The sequence below is a fragment of the Erithacus rubecula genome (genome assembly GCF_903797595.1).
Source record: "Erithacus rubecula genome assembly, chromosome: 15".
Taxonomy (NCBI): Eukaryota; Metazoa; Chordata; class Aves; order Passeriformes; family Muscicapidae; genus Erithacus; species Erithacus rubecula.
This window is the reverse complement of record NC_136667.1, coordinates 4,754,051-4,779,282: the sequence shown is the minus strand read 5'-3', so window position 1 is coordinate 4,779,282 and position 25,232 is coordinate 4,754,051. Positions and strand designations below refer to the sequence as shown.

Here is a 25,232-nt window from a genome sequence, read left to right as displayed (position 1 = left end):
GGCATTTTGCTGATGGCTGAGAGGCAGAAATTGGCAGCATCCAAAGAGTAAAATTATGATGGAAAAAAGAGTCAGACTGAGGCTGTCATGGTGATGAGAAATAGGAACTGGTGGCATGACCAGGTCTCTGTGTGTTCCATCAGCTTAAACACATTAACAGAACTCTTCAGGAGTGCAGGCTGTGTTCACTGCATTCACATTTTCCAAGCCCACTCCCTGTTACCCTTTTGCATGTGGTTTGTGCCCATAGTCCCAGAGGAAATGGGTCCATGAGGTCTTCTGAGGGGCTCAGGAGGCTTGTCACCCCATAATGCCCAACACAGCCCAACATATCCCTGGAAGTGCTCAAGGTCATTTTGGATGGGGTTTGGGGCAGCCTGGGATAGTGGAAAGTGGCACTAGATGGGCTTTAAGGTGCTTTCCAACCCAAATAATTCCCTGATTCAGTGCTTGGCACCCACACTCTGAGTGTTGGGACATGATGGAAGGCTGGGATATGCCACCTTCCATCCTTGTATTCCTGCCTTGCTCCCAGGGACCAAAGCACAGGAGACCTTGAGGAGCTGGCCAGAGGAAGGGCAGCCCCTCCTGCTGCTGGTCAGTGTGGCACAGCTTCCCCTGTGTCCTGGACCAACACACCAGGGATGGTCTCCCAGGGCAGCTCTGAACACGATTCCAGGAGGTTTCACACAGACAACATTCCCAAACCTCTGCTGCGTGCTGAGCAGCCAAGTGGGAAATGCAGCTGTGAGCACTTTGCCTTCACATCCCACTTTTCTCTCCACAGGAATGTCCCACCCACCCTACAGCAGCACAGCCTCGTCCAGCAGCCCAGCCATGAGCCAGAGCAACCAGAGCTGCTCCCACCAGGACGTCACCTTCAAGAGCAGCCTCTACGCCACCACCTACACCCTCATCTTCATCCCGGGGCTCCTGGCCAACAGTGCTGCCCTGTGGGTGCTGTGCAGGTTCCTCAGCAAGAAGAGCAAAGCCGTCATCTTCATGATCAACCTGGCCGTGGCCGACCTGGCCCACGTCCTCTCGCTGCCGCTGCGCATCTACTACTACATCAACCACAGCTGGCCCTTCGGGGACGTGCTGTGCCTGCTCTGCTTCTACCTGAAGTACCTCAACATGTACGCCAGCATCTGCTTCCTCACCTGCATCAGCATCCAGCGGTACCTGTTCCTGCTGCACCCGTTCCGCGCCAAGGGCTGGAAGCGCCGCTACGACGTGGCCATCAGCGCGCTGGTGTGGCTGGTGGTGGGGGCTGCCTGCGTGCCCTTCCCCATCATGAGGAGCCACGGGCTGGGGGCCAACACCACCAGCTGCTTTGCCGACCTGCAGGTGAAGCCCATCGCCAGCAAGGTGGGCACGGTGCTGATGACGGGCACGGCAGAGCTGCTGGGCTTCGTGGGGCCGCTCGTCACCATCCTGTTCTGCACGTGGAAAACCAGAGACTCCATCCGCGGCTTCCACGTCCCGCAGGAGAGCAGCGGCGAGAGGAGGAAGGCCCTCAGGATGGTTTCCATGTGTGCCGTCGTGTTCTGCGTGTGTTTTGCTCCCTACCACATCAACTTCTTCTTCTACATGTTGGTGAAGGAGGATGTCATCACCGACTGCATCCTGAGCACCGTCACGCTCTACACGCAGCCCTTCTGCCTGAGCCTCGCCAGCTTCGACTGCTGCTTGGATCCCATCATCTACTTCTTCATGACCTCTGAGTTCCAGGAGGAGTTTTCCAGGCACAGCAGCGTGGCCATCCGGAGCCGGCTGATGAGCAAAGAGAGCGCCTCCTCCATGAAGGAATGACTAGAAAGCCACTTGGAAAAAACCCCAAGGTATTTCATATGAAACCTGAGACTGCTCTGAGATACTCCATTGTGGAAGAGCCTGCAGGTTTGTCAGGGGAGTTTTGGGGCTGTGGAAACTTTTTCAGTGTATAGAAGATAAAATCCTGTGTAAGACTGGTGTGCTGGAATCTGGTGAGTGCCCCAATTGGTGTGACTGTCCCCATCCTGTGCCATCCCCATGTGAGCTCACTGGACTAGAAAACACACAGGAGGGAGTGAAAAAACTTTTAGTAGGAAATGGTGGAAATGTCCCAGGTTTTTCTTCTCTTTTCCCAGTTGCAGGCTCTGTGATCCAGCCAGAGACAATCCCACATTCACACACTGATACCTGCTGAAGGCTTTTCTCTGGGAAAACCACACAAGAACCCAAAACAGGCCAGTAGCAACCAAAGGACATTGTGGTTTGTGCACTGAGAGCTGTGGACAGGTGAAAGTGTTTTTTCACATGCTCCTGGGTTTGGTGCATCCCTCTCAGTGTCCCACCAGTGAGCTCTGCTCCCCCTTTCTGCACTCACCCTCCTGCTCTGCTCCTGCTTTCCCTCCTCACCCAGCTCCCTTTGCTCCCTAATTGATGACACATCCCACAACTTGCACCTGCCGCTGATGCAAGACCCTCTGCAAGACAAATTCTCCTCCAACATCCAGAGAGTGGCACCCTCCCTTGCTCCAGGTGATTTTCTTCCCCTCCAAGCTGGCAAGGGGGACATGGACATGGGTTTTTGTCTTTGGACCCTTTGGGGCACCCCATGGTGGTCCTGGGGTCAGTGCAGGTGGGTTTGGTGGTGCTGGTACCACTCAGGTCCTCACTCCCTTCTGTGTGTGATCCAGAGGAACCTGAGACGAATCTGCCCCAAAAAAGCTCAGCTCGACCTGTTCAGTTGATGCATCTTTTAAAAAAGAGAGGAGTCCTTGCCAAGGTGATTTCACTGATAGACCAGAAGTTAAGTTCATAAATTACTGTGATTTTTTTTCCACCAAGTCCTGTCATGATGCTAATGTTTACATTTTTTGGTACCTATGCAAAGCAGCCACAAGGAAGAATTAATTTACCCCTTATTTTTAATTAGTTACAGCTCTTCAGCTGAGTCCACCCACTCTGTAACCTCAAGGGTATCTCATGATACCTGGGGATGGATTTGGCTGAACAGTCACCAATTTCCTGCCTTTGGAAATCAGTATATTTTCAAAAGAATGTGAACAATTTGTACAGTCTTGCAACAGTTGCTACAAAACCAAAAGAAATACCAGAAACACTTGCAATGCATATTTTAACTCCAACCACTCAATTTCACTGAGTTAAAATGTAACTCAGCCAAATATTTCCTGTATATTGTGTTTTCCCACTTCTCTGTTTCACAAAAAAATAAAAAATTAAATAAAAATGAGGGGGGAAAAAAAGCCAAGAATCAGGGTTTAAACAACCATTTCCTTCTAGAAGGCAACGACACTGATTAAACACAATAAGCTCTCATGGTTCTCCTCCCAAGTGTGAGAAGATGATTTTGGGCTGAGTAGGATGCTCTGGAGTTGATGGAAATGTTCTCTCTGATGTCACTGACACAATAAATGTTTACAGATGCTCACGCACTGAGCTGACCTCACACAATTCATTTTCTGTCAGTTCAGCAGTCTCTCATAAGCTACACTCTGTATAAAGCTGTCAGGGAAGGAGATTTCAGTTCCAGTGCTTGTTTTGAGGATTTTTATAGCCCTTGCTCAGCCTCCACGTGAGCTGTTTCCTGTCCCTTCACTTTCTCACCCTTCTCTCCTGAGCAGGTGAAAACAAGCTGAGGGCACTTACGGGAACTGTGCAGCTCATTCTGTGGGTTTTACTTCCCTAGAACTGATGCTCAAAAGAAAAAGAAAAGAAAAAAAAAATAAAGGCTGTTTTGCAAACATCAGCTGAGTTTTTTAATTATCACTGTTACCTGGAAAAACTGCATGGGATCAGCTCCTCTGAGGTCAGGTTCAAGCAAAAGAGCACAACTTTTATTACCCTTAAACAGATTTGTTGCTTGTTTTCACTCTGAATAGTGGTTATTTATTTAGTTTTTTGAATCTGCAATGCTTCTATGAGATTTAGAAGTGTTTTGAGGTTGGGAAGGTGTCCTGAGTAGTAGAAGATGGAGAAGGCATGGGAATATTGCTCCAGCTGCTGAGTGTCCAGGAGTGACAGTGGCTCTCCTGCCAATAACCAGAGCATGGATTTGGTTTGTTATTCCTGCATCAGGAATAACATTCTCCATCTCCATAGTGGCACCCCCAAGCACGTCAGGTCCCAACATTTTCCTGCCTCACTCGCCCTCTGAACTCCTTTAGGTTCCCCAAAATGCTCCTTTTCCATATTGCAGCCCCAGCCTGTGAGGAAGGGTCACACACTCAACACTTTCAGTTCTGTGGTGGATCCAGGGGAATCAGATAATTCTGTCTGAAAGTCTTTTCTGGTGTGGGGAAAGTGCCCTGGTTTTGGTTGAGGTGAACCCTGTGGGGTTAAACCACCAGGGAAAGTCAGTCAGGATGAGCCAGCCTGGAGAGCAACAGCTCAAAGCAGGGAGAGATCAGGGAAAACTTGGGATTTTCTGAAAGTCCAACATGATTCATTTGGCCTCCACAAACCCACACATGAAACCCAAATCTTTTAGCTGAGACCTTCCAAACCCTCAGTGTGCATCTCAAGAGGAGAAAACAGGCACTGCAGGGAGGAGCAGAGGGTTCCAGCTGCCTTCCCAGCTGGCTGGTGCTGGATCTGACCCAGGGCCTGGGCTGCAGGGGCTGCTCTGCCTCAGTCAGAGGCACAACAAGCCTGGCTCAGGTTCCTGTAATTCACCCCATTTCCTGTGACCAAAAAACATGTTTATTATTTTGACAAGAGGAAATATAATTTCATGATGTTGCTCCTGGATTATATCTTGTGCTGGTCCTGCTGCTCAGATTCATGAGTGGAAAAAGTCTTTTCCTCTTTCTTGGGCAGACACAAAAAAGCTGTTTTAACAGACATGCCACAGAAAGGCAAAATTGAACCAAATCAAGAGGTTTGGTACAGCTCCACAGGAGTGTGAAAAATGGATCCTGGGGTTGGAGCATCTCACCCTGAAGGGAGCTGCTCAGGATGGAGATGTGGTGAAGTCTCCAAGCCACCTGCACTGGCACTGTGCCCCTGCCCAAGGCACAGCCCTGGGCAAACACATCTCCTTTTCTTTAGAACATGAGCCATTCACCTTTTAGCAAAAGCAAATGTGTTTCTGTGCAGTGCTACCCCATCCTAACCAGGAGCTCCTCTCCTGCTTGAAAGGGCCCTCCCATGCATGAGAACAAACATATCTGGCAAAAACTCCTGTGACATTTAAAGCCTTTCTGCAGCTTCAGGTTCTGAGCTGCAGAATCTTGCAGTACCTCTTGTTTCCCTTAAATTAAATTACCAGCTCTCTGCCCAGAGACAAAAAAACAAAATATGCTGGAAATGCAGGATAACAACTCCACAGTTCAAAAACATGAAACCACTTCATTGCACTTAAAAGATTTTGGGGATGACTGGTGTGATTTAACCAAAATTCTGTGTTTGTGGATTATACAAAGGCTTAGCCCAAAAAGTAAGGGAGGCATTGACAATTATTTGCTGTAAAATAAAGCAGAGCTCCCCAGAATGCTGTCCCTGCAGAGAGCCCTGTGTGACAATGGGGGCTCACCCAGCCCTGTCCAGGTCTCTGCACAAGGGTGAAGCTGCTTTGTGTGAACAAACCTCCTCCTTCCCCTGCTTTTCATACATCCTTCAGGTGCATCCTGTCAGATATTCTCAATGCTGAGCGCTGGAGAGATGCTGATCATCTGCATTTGGCCCCTTGCCCACAGGATACCAGGCTGCAGGAGAAGAGACCTTTATCTGGAGCCCTTAGATAAAGTCCCACAGTTATTAAAAAAGTTATTTTAAAAGTTATTTTAAAAGTTCCTTTGTGTCTTCTGCCTTTGAAAGCAGAACATTGCCAAGTGTGAAAGGCACGTTAGAGTTGGGGATGAGCCAGAGAAACAGAAATGCTAAACAAAAATATGCCCAAGTTGAAAGAAGAATGGAAAGGTTGATCCCTGTGTGTTGAAGGATGTAGCCTGAGGTTTGTCAATCCCGCAGCTTTTCATGGCCAGGAATTTTGTGATCTACAGAAGCTCTCCAAAAAGCCAATGAGCAGAGGAAGGGCTCAGCTTGGTCACAAATCCACTGATCTCTCCCTCCCCAGCAGCACAGCTGGAAACAAACACCTAAAAATAGGGCTCAGGATGGCTGGATACAGTGCTGCAGACACAGAAATAGGATGTCCCAGGCAGGATGTCCTGATAAAACAGCCCCTTCACTTTGGGATTAACCTCTGCCCTCTGGAGAGGGACAGGGCACAGTGCCAGCCTCTCTTCTGTGGTATCTGAACTCTCCACAAACACAAGAGCTGCTCCTTCTTCCCAGCATCAGCACCAGGAAGAGATGCACAGGAGGAAAACTGGGAATGACAAATAGCTCTTGCACCTCCCAAATCCTTTGAGAGGAAAAGGGGGATCCTTTGAGATGAGTCCATGGGGATTTAGGGTGCTCAGAGAAGCTGGGGCTGCCCCATCCCTGGAAATGTCCAAGGCTGGGTAGGGCTTGGAACAGCCTGGGATGGTGGGAGGTGTCCCTGCCCACAGCAGGAGTGTTGGAATCAGAGGGTCTTTAAGGTCCCCAATCCAAATCACTCTCAGATTCCCTGATCTGGGCAAAGGAGACCTGGCAGCTGAGTGGGTGGCAGAGCTCTGGTTCACTCCTGATCCCAGCCCAGGAGCTGAGAACTAAAGTTTGTAAGATCTTCTTCCTTTCATTTCTCTGCCACAGTTCTGTTCCCATGAGTTTTGTGAGGTCACAGAACCATTTACAAAAAATAGTGTAAGAATATTTCTATTTTTACGTTACCTCCAGGAAGGGAAAGTTGCCAACAGCCAAATTATCTGTGCAAGCCCTGGGCTGTGAGCTGTGACCCTGGATATCAGGTAAAACTGCTCAGCTGGAAAAGAGGCAGCTCAGAAGACACACCATGAAATTCCACCACTTCTTCAGCCATGCAGGAAGGAGGTCATGCTCAGCAGGCAGAAAAACAGCTAAAAACTCTATATGTGCATATATATAGGAAGGGAACTAAAGGAATTAAGAAGAAGAAGATAGGGAGTTATGCACATTATGGGTTTTTTGAACAAGAATATTTTGGGAAAATCTCCACCTTAAACCATCACGTCATTTCAGGAATAAAGTCCAAACCCTCCAGCTTTAGCCTTGATAGTCTGAGGCTAACCAAGCTTCCAAGAAAATGAGGGAAAATTACTCCCTTCCAGTAACTTACACTGCCAGAGTTCTCGGTTTTCCTCCTTATTGGGAGGTTGCTTCTGTATTTTACAGCTCTGCCCAGGCAAAGTGACCGTGGAGAGGAGCAGGAGCAGCCGGAGGGAAGGGCAGCATCCCATCCCCAAACCTCCGTGCCCAGCGGGGACAGAAACCCGTGGTGTCCATCCCAGGGCACCAAAGGACGTCATCGCCTTCCCAGAGGCTTTAAACGTCATTAACAGCTCACGTTTGGTGTGGAGAAGAGAAACAAAATACAGGATTTCCTGTTCTGCAGCCACCGGACCGGGCTGCAGATGCCGGCGGGATTCCAGAGCTCTAAAACATGTGGAAGGCAAAGCAGGGATCGCTGAGAAAATCAGTGGGGAATAAAAGCAGGACGCTGGCGGCTCCTTAGCACGGCTATGACCCCCCCGGAGCATGGGAGGCACAGGAAGGTGAGTGGCATTGCTGCTCTTTTCTTCAGGAGACTCAAACTGGAGCAGTTTTAGCTACTTTATCGTTTTCTTGGTGGTTTCTTGTGGTTTTTCAAGAGATGGTATCGGGTGAGCTGATGGAACATCCTTTAGCAGCTTCTGCTGTGGTCACAAATTTGTCTCCAGGAGTGCATGTGGGGTGTCGGTGCCTGGGGGGAGGACGCGGGGAGAGGCTGTTGTAGCCAAAAATCTCGATTTTGTCCTCACTGACAGAGGATGCCACGGGCCACCAGAGTTATTTACGCATTTCCTATTAGTGCCTAGATCAAGCAAACAGAATTATTGCTTACACCCCCAGCGCCAGAAAACTCCACTGCTTAAACCAAGCTCTCATTTCAAGCCGTAAGTGGATTTATTATTTTTAATTTATTTTTTTTCCCCCAAGCCTGCTGTTCCCTGCAGCATCCCAGCACTGAAGGGAGGCAGCTCTGCCCCATCCCCGGCTCGGAGGGTTCTCCCCAGCCATGTCTGGAACTCAGCTTTAGTCTGGGTTGCCCAAGCAGCCCATGGAAAAGATGAGGGCGAGTTTGCCAATGGATGCGGAGCAGTAAATGCAGGAACACCCCGGTGGTGTGGCTGGGTGGGGCACGGGCTGATTCACAGGAGCCGGGCTGTTTCCAGCACTGACAGCCACATTCGCCGCCAGGAACACTCAAAAAATCAGCCCCGGGTGCTCCAAGAGCTGCCTTGGCCTCCTAATTAATTGCGGGGTTATTTGATGTTTAATGAATGATGGGGCTTCATCCACAGTCGGTGCTCTGACTCCTCGGGCACTGATATTCGGCTCCCTTCTGGAATTTCAGCTGGTTAAAACTCAGCTTTGCAAAAAAACCCCACTCCCTGCTCCTGCCTGTGTTTGAATCCATGTGTGGATGAAATGGGAAAATAATCAAAGAATGGCAGGAATATTTTATAGAAGATTTATAAAGGCACTGAACAAAACTCTGGAAGCATCTCTGTCCTGACACCAGCAGCAAAGCAGGGGAAGCTGGAGGCAAATGGGGCAAAGGGAAAACTGGAAAACAATAAAAAGCTCACAACTTCCCAGGAATTGTTGTAGTGAACAAGCCTGGCCTGACCCCAGCCCAGGGTGGGGATCTGCTGCTTTCCTGACAGTGCCCTCACCCAGAGCTGTGTCAGGTCAGGAGTGGCACCCAGCCCTCCCACCAGAACAGGCACTGCTGTGCTCCCAGGGAAAGCCAAAACCGTGGAGAAAACCAGCAGGGAGGCTCCCGTGGAAGAGGTGGAGGGTTTGGGCTGAGCTGTGTGGGCACCAGGGGCTCTGTGACCCTTTTTGTGAGCTCACACCAGGTGCCACCTCTGTCACAGGACAGCTGTGGCAGGAGGGGGACACAGCTGCATTCCCCACGCTCTTTTCCCTCTCTGTTTTCTGCAGAGGTGTGAAGACAAGTCCTGCCACCCCTTTCCCTGGGTTAAACAGACTCAGTGCAAAGGGCACAAGCCCCTCGTGGATTTTTGGACAGGTGAGGAGCACAGGGATCCTGCAGGGGCCAAGGAGCTGTTTGCCAGTATTCCCTCAGCACAGATGTTCCCTCTCCTCTGCCTTTCCCAACTCAGTGGAGCAATCCCAAACCTCTGGCACAGTCGGCAGCCCCAGTTCCACTGGAAAAACAAGGAAAAGCAAGAAGGCAGATTGGGAAAGGCTCAGCTTGGAAAGCAGGGTGTGAGCACTGACCCTGCTCACATCAGAGGTGAGGGTAGGGGGCAGCCAGCTGAGAGGCCAGGCCTGTATTTTAGATATTTATTTACACATAAAAATATAAAATATCTAAAGTGATGATTTCCTCCTGAATTTGAAAATGTAGTAATGCCACCAAAGAGCTGCCCAGGTGAGGAAGAGAAGGATAGAGGAGACTGGGAGGGATTCACTCTTGGAAATCTATCCCTGTGACAAACACCAGGCTCTGAGAAACAGCACTGTGGCTGCTTCTTAATTAATGACTGCTGATGAGGGGCTGGGTGACAGTGGCAGGAGGTGCTGAGGGCTCTGCCAGCCCCAGCTCTGGGTGGGGAAGGGCAGGGCAGGCTGCCCCCCCCTTAATTTCCAAGGGAAAATCCCATTGTTTGTCACAGACCATGCTGCAGCCCCTGGGTTTGTATCCTGCTACTGCCAAATCCCCTCTTCCCAAAAGAACAGATTCTTTCCCATGGGATCTGCTCATGAATGGCAAAATCCATCACCTCTCCAGAGAGCAGCAGGAGCACCTGAACTCCCCATGACCTGCTAATAAATCCCCTCTGCCCTGGGTGAGCTGGGAGGGGTAAATGGAGGAGAAGAATTTCTACTCTAACTAGAAGGGAGTTGCATTTATCTCCCTGCATGTCCTGAGCAGTTGCTGAAGGATAATTCCTGCTACTGAAGGATAATTCCTGCTGCTGAGGGATAATTCCTGCTGCTCCAGCACGATGCCTGCACAATGTGCCGGGAGTGCCGGAATTGAGTTAGCAGGACCAGCAGAGCAACTGGCGTGTGTTTGGCCAGTTATTAACTTATAAATCCAGCCTTAACTCTGGAGCCAGAGCTGATGGATCTGTCTGCAGCTCTCCCCTGGCTTCTGCTGCCTGGGGATGTTAATTATTGCCTTTGCTGCCGATTCACATCAGATCCCTGCATGGATCTGCAAAGACAGTGCCTAAATCCGTTTCAAATCCCTATTTATTTACAGCCCTGCTGAAAGTGCTTGTAGATGTAAAGCACCAATTTGTCAGAGTGTGATGGAAAACTTGATGAAATAAAAGTGATCCTGGAAAACCCAGGGAGCTGCAGGAGCTGTCTGGCAATCAAGAGAGGGATATTACAGAGCTCAGGGTATTCACTGTAACTGGGGCATCTCATGAGATCCCACAGAGCATCTCTGCAAGGAGAGGGTGGAGATGCCTGGAATTGCTGGAGTGGGGTCACCCTTCCCACCACACACATTGACTTTCACACAAGTGACTCTTCTGCCCTGAAGTGTGGCATCTGGTTGTTGTTTGGGGTGATAGCAAGTAAAGAAAGCAGGATGGGCCTTTGCAGGGGTTTCACAGAGATGTTTATTTTAGCCATGCACTGTCCATGGTTCAGGGAACAAAGGCAAAGGGGCTTGTGAGGGTTCAGGTTAAGTACATGGGATGAGCAGGGTGGGGAGAGCATCAGGGACCAATTACCAGGGAACAAGGGTGGGTTAGGGCAAAGGGCCAACAGGGAAACAGGGTGGGAGTGACCAGAAACTGAGGGAGAGGGGCTGACCCAGGGAACAGAACAGGAGTTGCTTTGGCTGGATAATTCAGGATCTGTTATCAAGAGAAGGCAGTGGGAGAGGCCTCTCATTTTCCCTAATTGGGAATGCCTTTCTGGGTCTCCACACTAAAGCACATGCGTTCCATGGAGAGATTTGGGCTTTACAGCATCTTTTTACCCATTCCAGAACCCCCTCCCCTGCTGTGACCATCCCATGAGTGAGGAGACCCGGCCAGGATGGAGAACAATGTGTCCTCAGGGAACTGTTCAGATCCCCAGATGTCCTTCCAGTCCACCCTCTACGCCACCACCTACACCCTCATCTTCATCCCTGGGCTCCTGGCCAACAGTGCTGCCCTGTGGGTGCTGTGCAGGTTCCTCAGCAAGAAGAGCAAAGCCGTCATCTTCATGATCAACCTGGCCGTGGCCGACCTGGCCCACGTCCTCTCGCTGCCGCTGAGGACCTACTACTACATCAACCACACCTGGCCCTTCGGGAGCTTCCTGTGCCAGGTGTGCTTCTACCTGAAGTACCTCAACATGTACGCCAGCATCTGCTTCCTCAGCTGCATCAGCATCCAGCGGTACCTGTTCCTGCTGCACCCGTTCCGCGCCAAGGGCTGGAAGCGCCGCTACGACGTGGCCATCAGCGCGCTGGTGTGGCTGGTGGTGGGGGCGGCCTGCCTGCCCCTCATCATCGTCAGGAGCCCAGCCCTGTCCAGCTCCATCAACAGCTGCTTCTCGGACCTGGGCGTGAAGCAGCTCAGCCCCGGCGCGGCCATCGCGCTGGTGACGGTGGCCGAGCTCTTCGGCTTCGTGGTGCCGTTCGGCACCATCGCCTGGTGCACGTGGCGGATGTGGCACTCGCTGCGGGAGGGCCCCACGGCGCTGCAGGACGCCGGCGAGAAGCGCAAGGCCCTCAGGATGGTCCTCATGTGCGCCGCCGTCTTCTTCGTCTGCTTCACGCCCTACCACATCAACTTCCCCTTCTTCATGATGGTGATCGAGAACGTCATCCGGGACTGCGGCCTGCACCGCGGCACGCTGCGCTTCCACCCCGTCTGCCTGTGCCTGGCCAGCCTCAACTGCTGCCTGGACCCCGTGCTCTACTACTTCATGACGGCCGAGTTCCAGGCGCAGCTGCTGGGCCGCGGCTGCGCGGCGCTGAGGGGACGGCTGGCTGCCCGCGCCTCGGCCAGCAGCGGCGCCCGCGGCCTCCGCCTCAGGAGGAGGAACCTGCCCCGCCTCAGCTTCTGGTCCCTTCCCAAGTTCTTCGGCCAAATCAACAGCATGGAGATCCCCGCCGCGCCGCCCGACGAGCTGCTGCTGGAGTCCATCTCCTGAGCGGCGCAGGGGTTCTCAGAGCTGCAGGGAGGGCTGCGCTGCTCTGCAAATCCCTCTGGACGCTGCAGATCCCAGGACTGATCCATAAGGAGGTTGTGGTGCCCGAAGGTTTGCTGGTTGTGCTGTTGTTGTTGCTGCTGGGGGCTGTCGTCTTCCATCCCCTCAAAAGTCATTGTTGATGCCAAAGTTTCCCCTGTGATGAACTGCAGTGGGTTTGGGTGCCTCATTTCAGGTGTTTCAGTGTTTCCGTGTATTTGGCATTTTTGGGTATCCTTCTGAACCCCAGGCTGTGAGTGAGCAGCTCAGCCTTGGCGCAGCTCTGGGGATTTCAGCCCTGATGTTCATGTGGGGCTCTGCATCAGGACAATTCATTAACTCCACACAAACTGAACCCTTTTCCACTACAAAAATCCATCACCTGTGTCCAATCCAGCCTAATCTGCAAGACTATAACCAAGCAAAGAACATTAACTTTTATCACATCAGCATTATAAGGGAAGGTTGGAACAAACTGGGCTCAGGTCACACTGCTGGAAAAGGCACCCAGAGCTGAGCCAAAGGATCCACCTGCTCCTGGGAGCTGCAGCTGCTCAGCTGATCATGGAGAATCAATATTTGGATGATAAATTATGATAGCTGTGCCACAAACAAAGAGGGAGATGTGCCACCTCCCAGGGCACATTAACTCACAGAGCTCTGGTGGGAGCTGCAAGAACAGGGACTTGCTGTTGGTGTTTCTTGCGTTGTTATTCAGAGTCTTGTGTTATTTGTCGTGTTGCTGACGTGTGTTGTTGCACATGAAGATGTTATCCAAACCTTCAGTTTTGCTTTGAACATCAAAAGCCATCCCAGCCCCCACTGGATACTGAGAAAATTTACAGAACTGACTCTAGTACACCCTGAAAGCTTCAAACTCTGAGGAAATAAAATGATCCCAATGTGTACTTGAGCTTCAGGAGTATTATTTTAAGTGCTTGTAAATATTCTCATTATGCCCCACATCTGCTCTCAGAGCAGTGACACAATCGTGAGGGGAACTCCCCAGTGTGGGGCTCAGAGAAGCCTCAAAGAGTGGCCAGTGCAGGGGTTCTGAGGTCTCCTCCTTCCCAAAAACCCTCAGGGGATTTTTTAAGTAAACGTAGGCAGAGAGGGATTGATAGAAAACAGCTTTTCCCATGATTGGATGCACATTTCCACCCCGTGCAGCATTTCTGGGAAACACAGAATGGGTGCTGAGGTTGGATGGGGAGATGGGAGATCCAGAAAAACTGATGAAATCTGTTTTGGTACTTAAAGTGTGCCAGACCCAGGCAGAAAACTCCAGGAGCAGGCAGAAAACTCCAGGAGCAGGTGAAAAGCCGCTGCCCTGGGGCTCATTCTGACCCAAATCTCCTCCTCCTCTCACAAAAAAAAATATAAATAACAAAAGGCCATGTTTTCCTCGTTTGCTTGGGGGCTAAAAAAAAAAAAAAAATGGAGCTTTCAGGGCTGGAAAAATGCTGTTTCAGATGGCCCAAACCCAGCAGAGTGTGGAGGCAAAACAGGAAACCCAAAAAACCTCACCGATGCTGGGACTGGCTCTGGGCAGCTCCCTCAGACAGGACAGGATCTTCACCAGGACTGTGCCTTTTCCTGGGTGTTTTGGGAATGGCACAACCCCAAGGTGCTGGGCTGGACATTCATGTGGCCCTAAATGATCACAGACAAGTCATAAATCCCCCCTGAGCAACAGCAAATCTTGGCAAATCCAGCAAAGCTCCAACTTTACAGGCAGCACCAGCTCCAGGTTTCCCAGGAGTTCCAGTTCCCACTGGGATTTTGCCAGTTTGTTTTCAGATTGCTTTTCTGACATTTCTGCAACACAGCTTGCCCCTTCCAAACAGGGAACAGGAAAGAGCAAACCCAAAACTCTCACTGATGTCACGTGGAGACTCAACAGTAAAAAAAATCCCTTGCTGGGTTGGACACCCTGGATAGCAAGGATCTTGCTGGGTTTTCTGTAAATCAATCCCTGAAGAAACATCCTTTGCCAGTACAAACTGGTGCTTCCTGCTCTTCCAATGCCTGCCAGGCTCCTGTTGTAGGATCATCATGGAATGGTTTGGGTTGGGAGGGACCATAAACCTCATCCCACCCCTGTATAGGCAGGGACACCTTCCACTGTTCCAGACTGTTCCAAGCCCTGTCCAGCCTGGCCTTGGACACTTCCAGGGATCCAGGGGCAGCCACAGCTTCTCTGGACAACCAGGGCCTCCCCACCCTCACAGGGAATAATTTTTTCCCCAGATCACATCTAAACCTACACTTACACATCCCTAAAATTATGCAGTACTTGGGAGTACCCAATCTGTCCCTTGCACGACACTTTTTAGGGCCCCACAGGGAGGGAGGGGAGCTGCTTTTCTCCTTACTAAAAATACCTTTATCCTCCCTCCATGACCACACGCTCCCAGTCCAGCCCCAAAGTGACTTTGCCTCTGGAAAACCACTCAGCCTCTGTGGAGCCCTCACAATGGAGCCTCTCCTAATTTTTGGCACCAGTGCTGGCAAGGAGCAGCTTCTCCACCCACCCACCTCGTGCTGGAGAGGGGAAGTGCTGTCCCTGGCAAAGGAACAAACACCAACAACTCCAATCCTGAGCAAACTCCAACACACTGGAAGGGAATTTTGCTGCTTCAAACCCAGCCGAGCCAGGGAGTGGCTGTCCAAGCCAAGGAGCCTTTTTCCAGACAGCCATGATTTCATCAGACCCCAATCCCATTTTTTCATTCCTGTGCTCAGCCAGCAACACCCTGCAAAGCCCAAGTTTGGGGTGTGGTGGGGACATCCCCGTGTGACAGCCCCAGATGTGTCCATCACCCCTCCCATACTCCAGGGTCCTGTTCAGAGCACAGGGGAGAGGATTTGGGAATTCTGCAGTGTTCAGCACTGGGAGGGCGCTCAGCATTCCAAGGATCAGCCAAAGCCTCATCCCTGCATATCCTTCCCAGCAGACTCTGCCACGCCATCGCCCAGCCCTGCTCCTTTTGCAGGGATTCTTTGGTTTTTAAAGAGAATTCCCTGCTGCATTCACACAGGGCAGGGAAATCCAGTTTTTAACCTCCAGCCTGGTGTCAGGAGCACGGCTGCATCCCTGGCTCCACGTGAGCTGATGCTGGGAGCTGCATGCAGACACGCTCCTTTCCCCTGGGACAGCCCCAGCTGTGTGGAGAGCAGACAGGCAAACCTCTTCCCAGGAATGATTTCTATTAAAGACAGGCAGTGCAGATCAGAAAGACCTCAGCTGGTTCACTCTGAGGAGCTCCTGCAAGGTCATGAAGCACAAGCTTAGATAAACTGAGAACTTCCAATTCTAGTAAGATACAAATGGAAGTAAAGAAAAAAATATAACCAGTACAAGAGAAAAATGCAATTTTAAAATTTTACTTTATGCTGTGAAATAATTGCTTTGTGATTTGGTGCCCAGCTCCAAGATATCCTGATTTTTGGTGGCCTCAACTACAGCAGGATTGGAAGGTCCAGGCAGGGTTTCCCTGGTGACAGCAGAACTCTGAGATTGGCACTTTTCTGCCCCTCAATTCCCACCCAACACCCCAGGAATGCTCCTGGAGTGATGGGAAATGGGATGGATGCCAGTGGCAGTGCACACAGAGCATGGCACCAACAAAACAGGATTTAGGGGGGATCTGCAAGGTGCTTTTGAAACAAAACCTCCCCTAGTACCCTACATCCACTCCCTGCCCCCCATAACTAGGCTGACTGCTGTGGAAAGGGCAGTGGAACAGAGAATCCATCACCTGCTGCAGTGGGAAAAGCAAAGGAGCCCATCCCCAAGCCCAGGTGCTGCTCACCCACAAGGGACTGGGGATTCCTGGGACTGGCCTCACTTTTATTGTTCATTAAAGTCACCTCCAAACCATTCCCCTCAATCCCTGTGGGAGGCAGGGAGGTGCCAGGGTCACACAGGGAAATGCCTGGGCACCCCTGGGGGTCACATCAAACCGTTTTGGGGAGAGGAAATAAATGAGAGCATGGCAGAGGCAGCTGGTGGGAGGTGCTGGGAAAGTTTGACATCCCAGATCCTGCTGAAATTAGGGAAACACCCCAGGGCTGAGGTGAGCAGAGGCAGCATCCTCTGCTGAGGGCTCAGTGAGAGCACAAACTCCAATCCCCACTGCTGCCAGCCCAAAAACATCAGTCCAAAACCCAGGGACAACTCTGCAGAGAAGATCCCACAGTGCTGAAAGTTCTGGCTCCCACCTTAATTAAAGCACATCAAGCCATCAGCAGCTTCAGAATAAAGCTGGGAGCTTTAACCAGCAGGAGCATCAGCTGCTGGGATGGGCACACAGCTGCATTTTTTTTGGGAGATGTGGTCCACAGAGCCTTAGAGGGGGGCTGGGCACCACAGAGTGACAAACCCTGTGCCCTGCAAGGCTGGAAGAGCAATTAATCTCCTGTAAACCACCATAAAAAGGAGTGTGGAGAGCTACAAACCCCTCAGCTGGAATTGTGATATGTGTAAATCGATGCTTTAAAGGAGCAGGTGTAATATAATATTTATATGTATGCTGTTCTCCTGGCAACATGTGTAAGAAAAATGAATAAATGCAAATTACAAAGCTGCAAATCTCTGCAGAGCTTCTCTGGAAATGGTCAGCAAAGTCACTTTTTTTTCAAATTAACCAACTGAATCGTTGCTCCCTTAACAAGGATTAATGTGGATGCTCCTCGAGGTGGAGTCCTCCGCTGGATAAGCAGGGAAGTGTTGCTTTTCAAACAAAGCGCAGCCAGCTCTGCCCTCTGCCGATGGCCCGGGGCCACCATGGGCCCGGAGTGTGGCCGTAGGTGACACCACTTGGTGGCACGTCTGGAAAAAAAGAGCCCTTGGCTCTCACCCTGGTTTGCTCCATGAGAGCTGCGGGAATCCCCCGAATGAGATAAAAATGACTGCGGAGAACTCGCTGCTTTTGGGGAGCCCAAACCTGCCCACGGGGGGACCCTAAAGCGCCCCAAATCATTGAGAGCAGGGACTGCAGCACAACCCGGGAAGGGAAGGAAAAGGATTGGTGAAACTTCTCGTTCCCTCCGTGTCTGTCACAGAGGGGCTGTGCCAGAGGGTCCCTGTCCCCAGGAGCTGAGCGGGCCCAACCCCACCCCGGCAGCGGGAACAGCTCCTGGGGTGACACCAACGCGACAGCGACAGCGACAGCGACAGCCACCGCGACAGCCACCAGAACACCCCGAGACAGTGACAGCGATCAGAACACCCTGAAACTGCGACCGAGAACAGAACCTCCTGAGACAGTGACAGCGATCAGAACACCCCGAGAACGTGACAAGAACACCCCGAAACTGCGACAGCGACCAGAACACCCCGACACAGTGACAGCGACCAGAACACCCCGAAACTGTGACAGAGAACAGAACATCACGAAACTGTGACAGAGAACAAAACATCACGAAACTGCGACACAGACCAGAACACCCTGAGATCGCGACAGAGACCAGAACACCCCGAGACAACAACAGGGACCAGAACACCCCGACAGAGACCAGAACACCCCGAAACAACGACAACTCCCAAAACACCCCAAGAACGCGACAGCTCCTAAAACATCCCAAGAACGCGATAGCGACCAGAACACCCTGAGAGCAGCAGCACCCTCAGACACATCTTGAAGGGCTCAGAACGGGAAGGGAAGGGGCGATCCCGGCAGGGACACCCCGCGCCCGCCGTGCCCGTCCCGCTCCCCGGGGCGCGGCCGCTCCCCGGCACTTGCGCTTTTGCTTGGCTCAGCGAGGGAGGGACCAGCCTTGGGGACCTGTGCAGACACACCGGGACAGCCTCCGGGACAGCGAAGGTAGGGCTGGAATTCCTCTGTCCCGGTTATCTTCGGGTCGGGCTGGGCGGGTTCCACTGGGTTCTTTTGGGGTTTTGTGCGGTGGGTTCGGTGCGGAGTGGTGAGAGGGGATGGGACAGCTCAGGGACAGCCAGGGGGGTCCTTACCTTTATCTGGAAACTCCCAGAGGAAAAAGGGAGAAGGGAGGAGATGCAGAGTGAGCCCAGCTATAGGTAAGGAGGTAATTAATTTATTGAAGAGCTCCTGGGATGCTCTGAGCATCCGAGTGAGAGGAGGGAGATGGCTGAAGATAAAACACCCAGCCTTGAAGTTTCAAAGCGTGTTTTCTGCTCTCATTGAGTGAGCAGCTGGATTTAAGGATTAACCCCAACTCCAGCGATTCTGAGCCTCTGCAAACCCAGCCCTACCTGGGATGGGATTTGTCTGTAAGGGGCCTTTGAGGCCACACAGCCTCATCCCCCCACACAGGGATAACTGACCCAATTCCCACTGCTCCACGTTTTCCTTGGGTTTGTCTCATGAATTGTCCCAAGTGTTCCTCTCAAGTGGCACCACACTGATTTTCCATGGTTTTCCAATTTCGATTTGACTGCAGGAACCAGGGAGGAAGAGGACAGGAGTATTACAGTACAGGGACATGGCTGTGCATCCCTGGGGGCCGTGGGTTGATGGTTTGGGGGATAATTCACACCTTTGGTGCCAGAAACATCTCCCAGGGACATCAGGGTGTGCCAGCAAGGGAGAAGGAGGGTGGGGGATTAGGATGGCACACAGCACTGCTGCTCTGAGTTATTTTCCCTTTTTAACCAGGATAAATATTAACAAAGGAAGACAGGAGCTTTTGCAAAGGATTAAAAGGCAAAATCAGAGTATTTCACATGGCATTAAACCAGAGCTTTTTTTTTTTTTTTTTTTTTTTTTTCCCCTTCATATTCTTGAAATTTAGTTAGCATAGCAAGGGGCAACGTTACTCTAATGTAGAACGAGATAAATCCCAAATATCTACCAGGAAACGACTTCAAGGCAGAGAAGCCTCTTCTGTCATTTGTTAAAAGAACAAAAAGCCAACCCCACACAACACTCAGTTCCTGGTTTTAACAGTTTTATTTTCAGCTGATTCCTTGTAAATTCTCCTTCCTGCCAAAGCAGGACAGCAGTGTTTCAGATGAGCCAAAGTGGGCACTGGGAGAAGCCCAGGCCAGCCCTGGGCCAGCTCTCCCCTCCCCACAGAGCCCTTTGGAGGGACAGAGCCACCCTCACCCCTCCTTCACTCACACAGGAAACTGAATTTCCATTTGATGTTTCGCCTGTGCATGTTCTGCTTTTATTTTAGCTTGTGGAGGAGAAGAAAAAAAAAGCATAAGAGAGGTGCCAGGCACAGCCCAGGAGGGTAAATGAGCAGGGGCCACCAGGGTGCTGCTGCTGTGCCCCTGTCACCCCTGGCACAGGTTTTAAGTGTCCCTAAAACCCATTCCCACACTGAACACGAGGGGACTGAGCCCCCCCAGCTCAGCTGGGCCAGCAGCACATGGAAAATGCTTTACCCACAATGTACCCAGCTCTAACAAGCTGATTTTAGGCTGCCTGCAACTCTTACCTGCTGCTCTGACTCATTAGGCACAAATTTGGGGGTACCCATGGAAAAATCAGGGGGAAAAGCAGCTCAGGGGAAGAGGGGGGCTGTGCCTGGGGAGAGTCTCTCCCCCACCCCCTTGCAGTGAGGGGGAAGCAAGCACAGGGCAAGCAAACCCAAATTTCCTCTTTCTGGAGATGTTTTTAGCATCATGCTGGTTTTTTGCACAGCACATGGGGCTGAACCCTGTGATGTTGCTGCTTGGGATTTCCAAAGCTCCGTTTCTCACATTGCTGAGTTTTTACAGCCCCTCCCCAGCTCTGGGGGTGTCTCTGGGTGCCCTGACTGAGCCCCCTCGCTGCTCCCCAAATTCAGAAAGTGCTGCAGGTGCCTCCCTGCCCCAGGGCCAGGCTGGGAGCAGGGAATGGAGCTCCAGGAAAGTTGTTGTGTGATGGGGATGGGGGAGGGCAGGAGCTGGGGGCAGCAGGAAAAACAAGATGTGCACATGTGCAAGGGCTGGGGGTGCATTTTGTCAAGTTTGCCAAATGAGTTTAAATTGATAAGAAAAATTGTTAAAATAAAAATATTATTAATTGTCACTTCTGAATAACAGGATCGTTTCACAAGCCATTTTACTCCACTGCTTGAGTTAGATGCTCTCTCTTTATAAGAAAGGAAGACAGCTCAGTCTCCTTAATGAGAGAAAATACTAAAATAGACATGCTTCCTTTTGTGGCAGATTTTCTGTTTCCACCCAAAATTACCTCAACTTTTGGTTCCATCACACCAGCAAGTGTTGAACATCATTAATAAGTGTCCACATTTTGTACCTAAGCACTGGAAAAAAACATAGAAACAGCAGGAACTGCAGCACATGTCATTGTACCTTTAAAATTTATATTTTAAAAAATTAAATTAAAAAATGAAAACATTTTAAATTAAGTAAATGTGCCTTTGGCATCTGGGTTGGTACCTACAAACTTCTCCCATTTAGACCTGCAGGATAATTCTTCATGTAGAAGCCAAAGGAAAACCTGAGAGGGTTTGGGCAGAAATCCGAATTTCCTCTAGATTTATCAGATCTGGCTGAGGTTTTTGTGTCTGACACACGAAGATAACATCACCTGTTTGGCCTGAAATTTTAAATAAAATCCACCTCCAGCCTCCTTAGTACCAGTTCTGGTATTACCAACAACCCCAGATGTGGATGGTGGGTAAGGACAGGCTTAGGAAAAGCAGCTGTGAGAAAGTCAAGCTGGACCAAATGCAGGTAGATTTGCAAAGGATGGTTTATATCCTATTTTTAAAAGTGAAATGAAAAAGTTGGCCCTGGTTTGGTGAAAGTCACTGACCTGAGACCTCCAGACCATGACACAGTGGCTGCACTGGGGGAAGGTTTGTGGGTTACAGAGGAGTGAATTTCCTCTGTCCCCTGCAGCTGGGCAGGGTGGGAATGTTCTGAGGGCTCTCCTGAGAAGCCAGGGCAGTGTTCCCCTCAGGAGATTTTGGGAGGTGAACTATCCCCAGGGAGGGAGGCAGGTCCAGAGCATCTCAGCACCCACCATGTGCTGGGACACAAGGAGCAACACCCCCAGGTTTGCAGCAGAAAATGAACATAATTTCTATTTATTCCTTGGTGGTTCTGTTCCTCCACTGGACATGGTGCTTGCTGGGCAGCAGAAGAGCTGATCACCACCAAAGCCACACAGGTTTCTGCTGGAGAGATGCTCCAGCTCTGTTCCTCCCATCTCCAACTGCACCTTTCTGTCTTCCAGCTGCAGGAACCCCTGTGCTGAGAGAAGAGGCTGAAATGCCACCCAAAAGGTGACAGGGACCCTGCTCCAGTGAGGAATTGTCCCCTTGGACTCACAGTGATGCTTTTCCAGGTGTGCCCACCCTGCAGGTGACCCCAGGAGCTCAGAGCATGAGCAGGGCAGGAGGGCAGGACTGGAATTAACTCCTCCCATGCCAGAACCCCCTGGGATGAGCTGGTGAGCAGAGCCTCCCCCACAGATCCCAGGGCTGGACGGTTCCCTTTGGATGCTGAGCCACCCTGGCTGCAGGACAGGCGGGATGGACGAGTTATGATGGACAGAAGTGGAGAACAGCCATGAACAACAGCTCCTACTGCAGTGACACAAACATCAAACCCTACTATGCTGTCACCTACACGGTGATCCTGATCCCTGGGCTCATTGGGAACACCCTGGCCCTCTGGGTCTTCTATGGCTACATGAGAGAGACCAAAAGGGCCGTGATATTCATGATCAATTTAGCCATTGCTGACTTGTCACAGGTGCTGTCCTTGCCCCTGAGGATTTTTTACTACCTGACAGGCACGTGGGAATTTGGAGGGGGTCTCTGCATGCTCTGCTTCTACCTGAAGTACGTCAACATGTACGCCAGCATCTACTTCTTGGTGTGCATCAGCGTGAGGAGGTACCTGTTCCTCATGCACCCCTTCAAATTCAGTGACTGCAGGCGTGTCTGTGATGTCTACATCAGCATCGTGGGCTGGGTGGTGGTCTGTGTGGGCTGCCTGCCTTTCCCACTCCTCAGGATGCAGCACCAGCAGGACACAAACTCCTGCTTTGCAGATCTGCCCATCAAAAAGCTGGACCTGCCCACCTCCATCACGCTGATGACCATAGGGGAGCTGGTGGGGTTCGTGACCCCCCTGCTCATCATCCTGTACTGCTCCTGGAAGACAATCCTGTCCCTCAAAGAGAGGCACTCTGCTTCCCGGGACCTGGGCGAGAAGAAGAAGGCTTTAAAGATGATCCTGACCTGCGCCCTGGTGTTCCTGATCTGCTTTGCACCTTACCACATCAGCTTCCCTCTGGATTTCTTTGTGAAGACGGGGCAGATCCGGGCGGGCTGCGTGCCCATCTCTCTGTTCCACGCCGTGGCTCTGTGCCTGGCCAGCCTCAACTCCTGTGTGGATCCCATCATCTACTACTTCACCACCGACGAGTTCAGGAGGCGCCTGTCCAGGCAGGAGCTGCAGGACAGCATCCATCTGCAGCTCAGCTCGGGCAGGAGGCACTCCAGGGATGTGCTCAAGGAGGACACCACGGAATGCTAGAGCTGCCCTTCACAAACAGCTGCCAGCACTTCCAAAATTTGGCCTTGGCCACAATTTTTTCCCCTCGGGATAATGAGAAGAACAACTCAAATTCTGCTTTTTTTTTTTTTTTTTTCCTCCAAAAAAACAACCCAAAACTGGCCAAAAATGTGTTGGTTTAATACTTCAGGTGCAGATTTTCACTGGATATAAATAGGAGCATTTCCATTCCTCACTGGGCAGCAGGAGGTCACAGAGCCATGGCAGAGGTGACACCATGCCCCACTGTCACCTGTGCCATCACCCAGCTATGCCCTGGCCAGTGAGAAATGAGAAACAGAAAAGATTCTGGGGTCTTGCTGTGCAGGAAGAACTGGATCCCAAAAAGTGCTGGATGCCACAATATTCTCTGTTTCTGAAGCACAGGACAATTCAGCAGAGACTGATTCTCCAGAGCCTGTTCCAGCCACGCTGAGCATGGAGGGAGCAGCAGAAGGTGGCCCCAAAAGATTTCTCATTTCAATAATTAATGAAGTCTCATTTGGGGGTGCAGAAAATGCCACCACCCCAAACCACACACTCAGGGAAGCTTCCACACACTATTTTTCTGCCATCAGTTCCCACTTGTGGATGCAAAGCCAAGGGTTAGAGCCATGCCTTGGGTTGTGCTCAGAGGATGTTTATTCAAGCCAGGTATCCATCAAGCCTTTCAGATCCTCTCTTCACCAAAAAATGGGGCAAATTATTTCCCTTTCACTGATAACTGACCCCCAGCCATCACATCCACTCCCCAGGATTCAACAGAGGATCCAAACCTCTCCAAAGTTTGCTGTAATGGGAACTCCCTGGAAGCAAAGTGTGCCACAAGAGATTTTTAAGAAAGGTTTAATGGTGGATGTTTTTTTAACAATATTTGCTTTAAATTCAAACCACAGAGACTTTGGGCTGGACTTTGGTATTTCATTTGCACCTTTTTGTAAAATGTTATTTTTCTATGAACATTAGAAATGTTACATTTGGAAATGTAAAATACTGTGACAGTATCATTTTTTATTTATGCAAATGTTGTTTTATAATTTATATAAGGGACATACACATTGCAGGGAAATGATGTGAAGCCCAGAGAGTGTCAGAACAAAAGAAGTTTTTCTTTTCAAAAGCTTTTTCATATAATAAAAGAAAACTCCATCACCTCTTCCCTACAGGAATCTGAGCCAGTGCCTGATGGCTGAGCAAGCACTGATAATTCATGGAAACCACAAAGCACAATTCACAGTGATGAAAAAAATATTTATTTTTATATTTCCTCTTGTATATAATAAAATAATAATTTCTAAAAATGTTTTAAAATATCATTCTTGGCTCCTTCTCCACCCTGCATCACCAATACACACAAATGTGGCAGCACCTGCAGAACATTTTAGATGCTTCTCTGAAATTATTTTATTCTTCTTCTTTGGGGGGAAAAGTCAAAGGACAGGTTTCCCAGGATAACAGAATTCCTCCAGCTGCAGGAATCCAGCCCACCCCTGTCCTTTCTGGCCACCATGAGAGGGGCCCTGAATCACTTTTAGCTCCTGAGCAGAAGGAGTTGTTACATAAAGCAGTGTCAGAAGTTCAGAAATTGTTCAGTCACAGAAACCTCAAGCAGCTGAAGTTTTCCACCCAGAAAACCCCGTGGGTGCAGCAGCACTGGGGCTCATTCAAATGAGTGTTAATTATCTCTTTTTACAGGAAGCTGGTGCAATGCTTGGGGTTGGTGACACAAGATGAAATTGGGGGACACCTCCCTGCCCTCCCCAGGGCACCTCTGCCCCAGGTGGGATCTGCTGGGGCCTCTGAGCTCTCACAAGCCCCTGGGGATGCTGCAAATGATGCCTTGGGTTTTAGCTTTTCTATTTTTCAGAATCTCTGCTGCTTAATCTGGAACTCTGAAACTTCATGTTAGGTGTCAGCAAGTTCTCCTGACAGGGAAGTCAGGAATTAAGGACAATTGGTAGCCAAAAATCATAAACAACAGCAAGGGAAAGGGGGAAAGGTAGGGGCTGAGACTTTTTATAACCTGAGGCTGTGATTGGATAATTGACCCCAAGATGTAGATGAACCAAAACTTATAAAAGTGTAAAACTCGTGACCAGGATCCATCTGGATTTTATTTGGGTGTAGCCCCAGCCAGGCTCTTGCAGTGCTCAAAGTGGATCCTTTCAGTAAATTCCTATTTTATCCCTTTAGCTCTGCCTAGTCTCTGTTCCAGCCTTTCCAGGGATCAGTTCTGGCACCCCAGATGGGACATCAAGGCATCTGGAAAACCCCTGGACTGGAGGAGCACCAGGCATCACCAATAACTACAAAACCAAGATATTCCTTAGATTAATTACCAGCAGGTGCATTTTCATGCTGTGGGTATTTTTGCCATGCCCTCTATTTTAATCTCTCAGGATCCACAAACTGGATTCAATGAATA

General features: G+C 50.4%; 2 protein-coding genes and 1 pseudogene across 5 annotated transcripts in view; all 3 read left to right on the top strand.

Moving 5' to 3' along the window:
* Window positions 1-3,735, top strand: part of LOC306808565 (putative P2Y purinoceptor 10) — a 104,740-nt gene extending 101,005 nt beyond the window's left edge. The window contains exon 2 of one of the 2 annotated variants that reach the window (XM_079319256.1): window positions 818-3,735. In XM_079319256.1, coding sequence (XP_079175382.1) covers window positions 838-1,812 — 975 coding nt within the window. In that variant the 5' untranslated portion in view covers window positions 818-837 and the 3' untranslated portion in view covers window positions 1,813-3,735. Of the gene's footprint in view, window positions 1-787 lie in introns of both variants that reach the window. The other variant, XM_079319255.1, reaches the window with a different exon arrangement.
* A 2,226-nt stretch (window positions 3,736-5,961) lies between these two features.
* LOC306808544 (putative P2Y purinoceptor 10 pseudogene) lies at window positions 5,962-13,209 on the top strand (annotated as a pseudogene). Of its 2 annotated transcripts, XR_013777959.1 has the most exons (3): window positions 6,844-6,860; window positions 7,264-7,643; window positions 11,111-13,209. The product of XR_013777959.1 is annotated as a putative P2Y purinoceptor 10 pseudogene (transcript). The 2 variants fall into 2 exon arrangements; XR_013777958.1 differs by having other exon boundaries at window positions 5,962-7,643.
* A 4,638-nt stretch (window positions 13,210-17,847) lies between these two features.
* Window positions 17,848-24,154, top strand: GPR174 (G protein-coupled receptor 174). The gene is made up of 3 exons (XM_079318624.1): window positions 17,848-18,131; window positions 19,465-19,555; window positions 21,486-24,154. The coding sequence occupies exon 3, from the start codon at window positions 21,815-21,817 to the stop codon at window positions 22,787-22,789; it is 975 nt and encodes a 324-aa protein (XP_079174750.1). The 5' UTR covers window positions 17,848-18,131; window positions 19,465-19,555; window positions 21,486-21,814; the 3' UTR covers window positions 22,790-24,154.
* Window positions 24,155-25,232: the final 1,078 nt, after the last annotated feature.

Coding starts and splice junctions, on each gene's coding strand:
- GPR174 (XM_079318624.1), top strand. CDS start 21,815: ATGAACAACAGCTCCTACTGCAGTGACACAAACATCAAACCCTACTAT.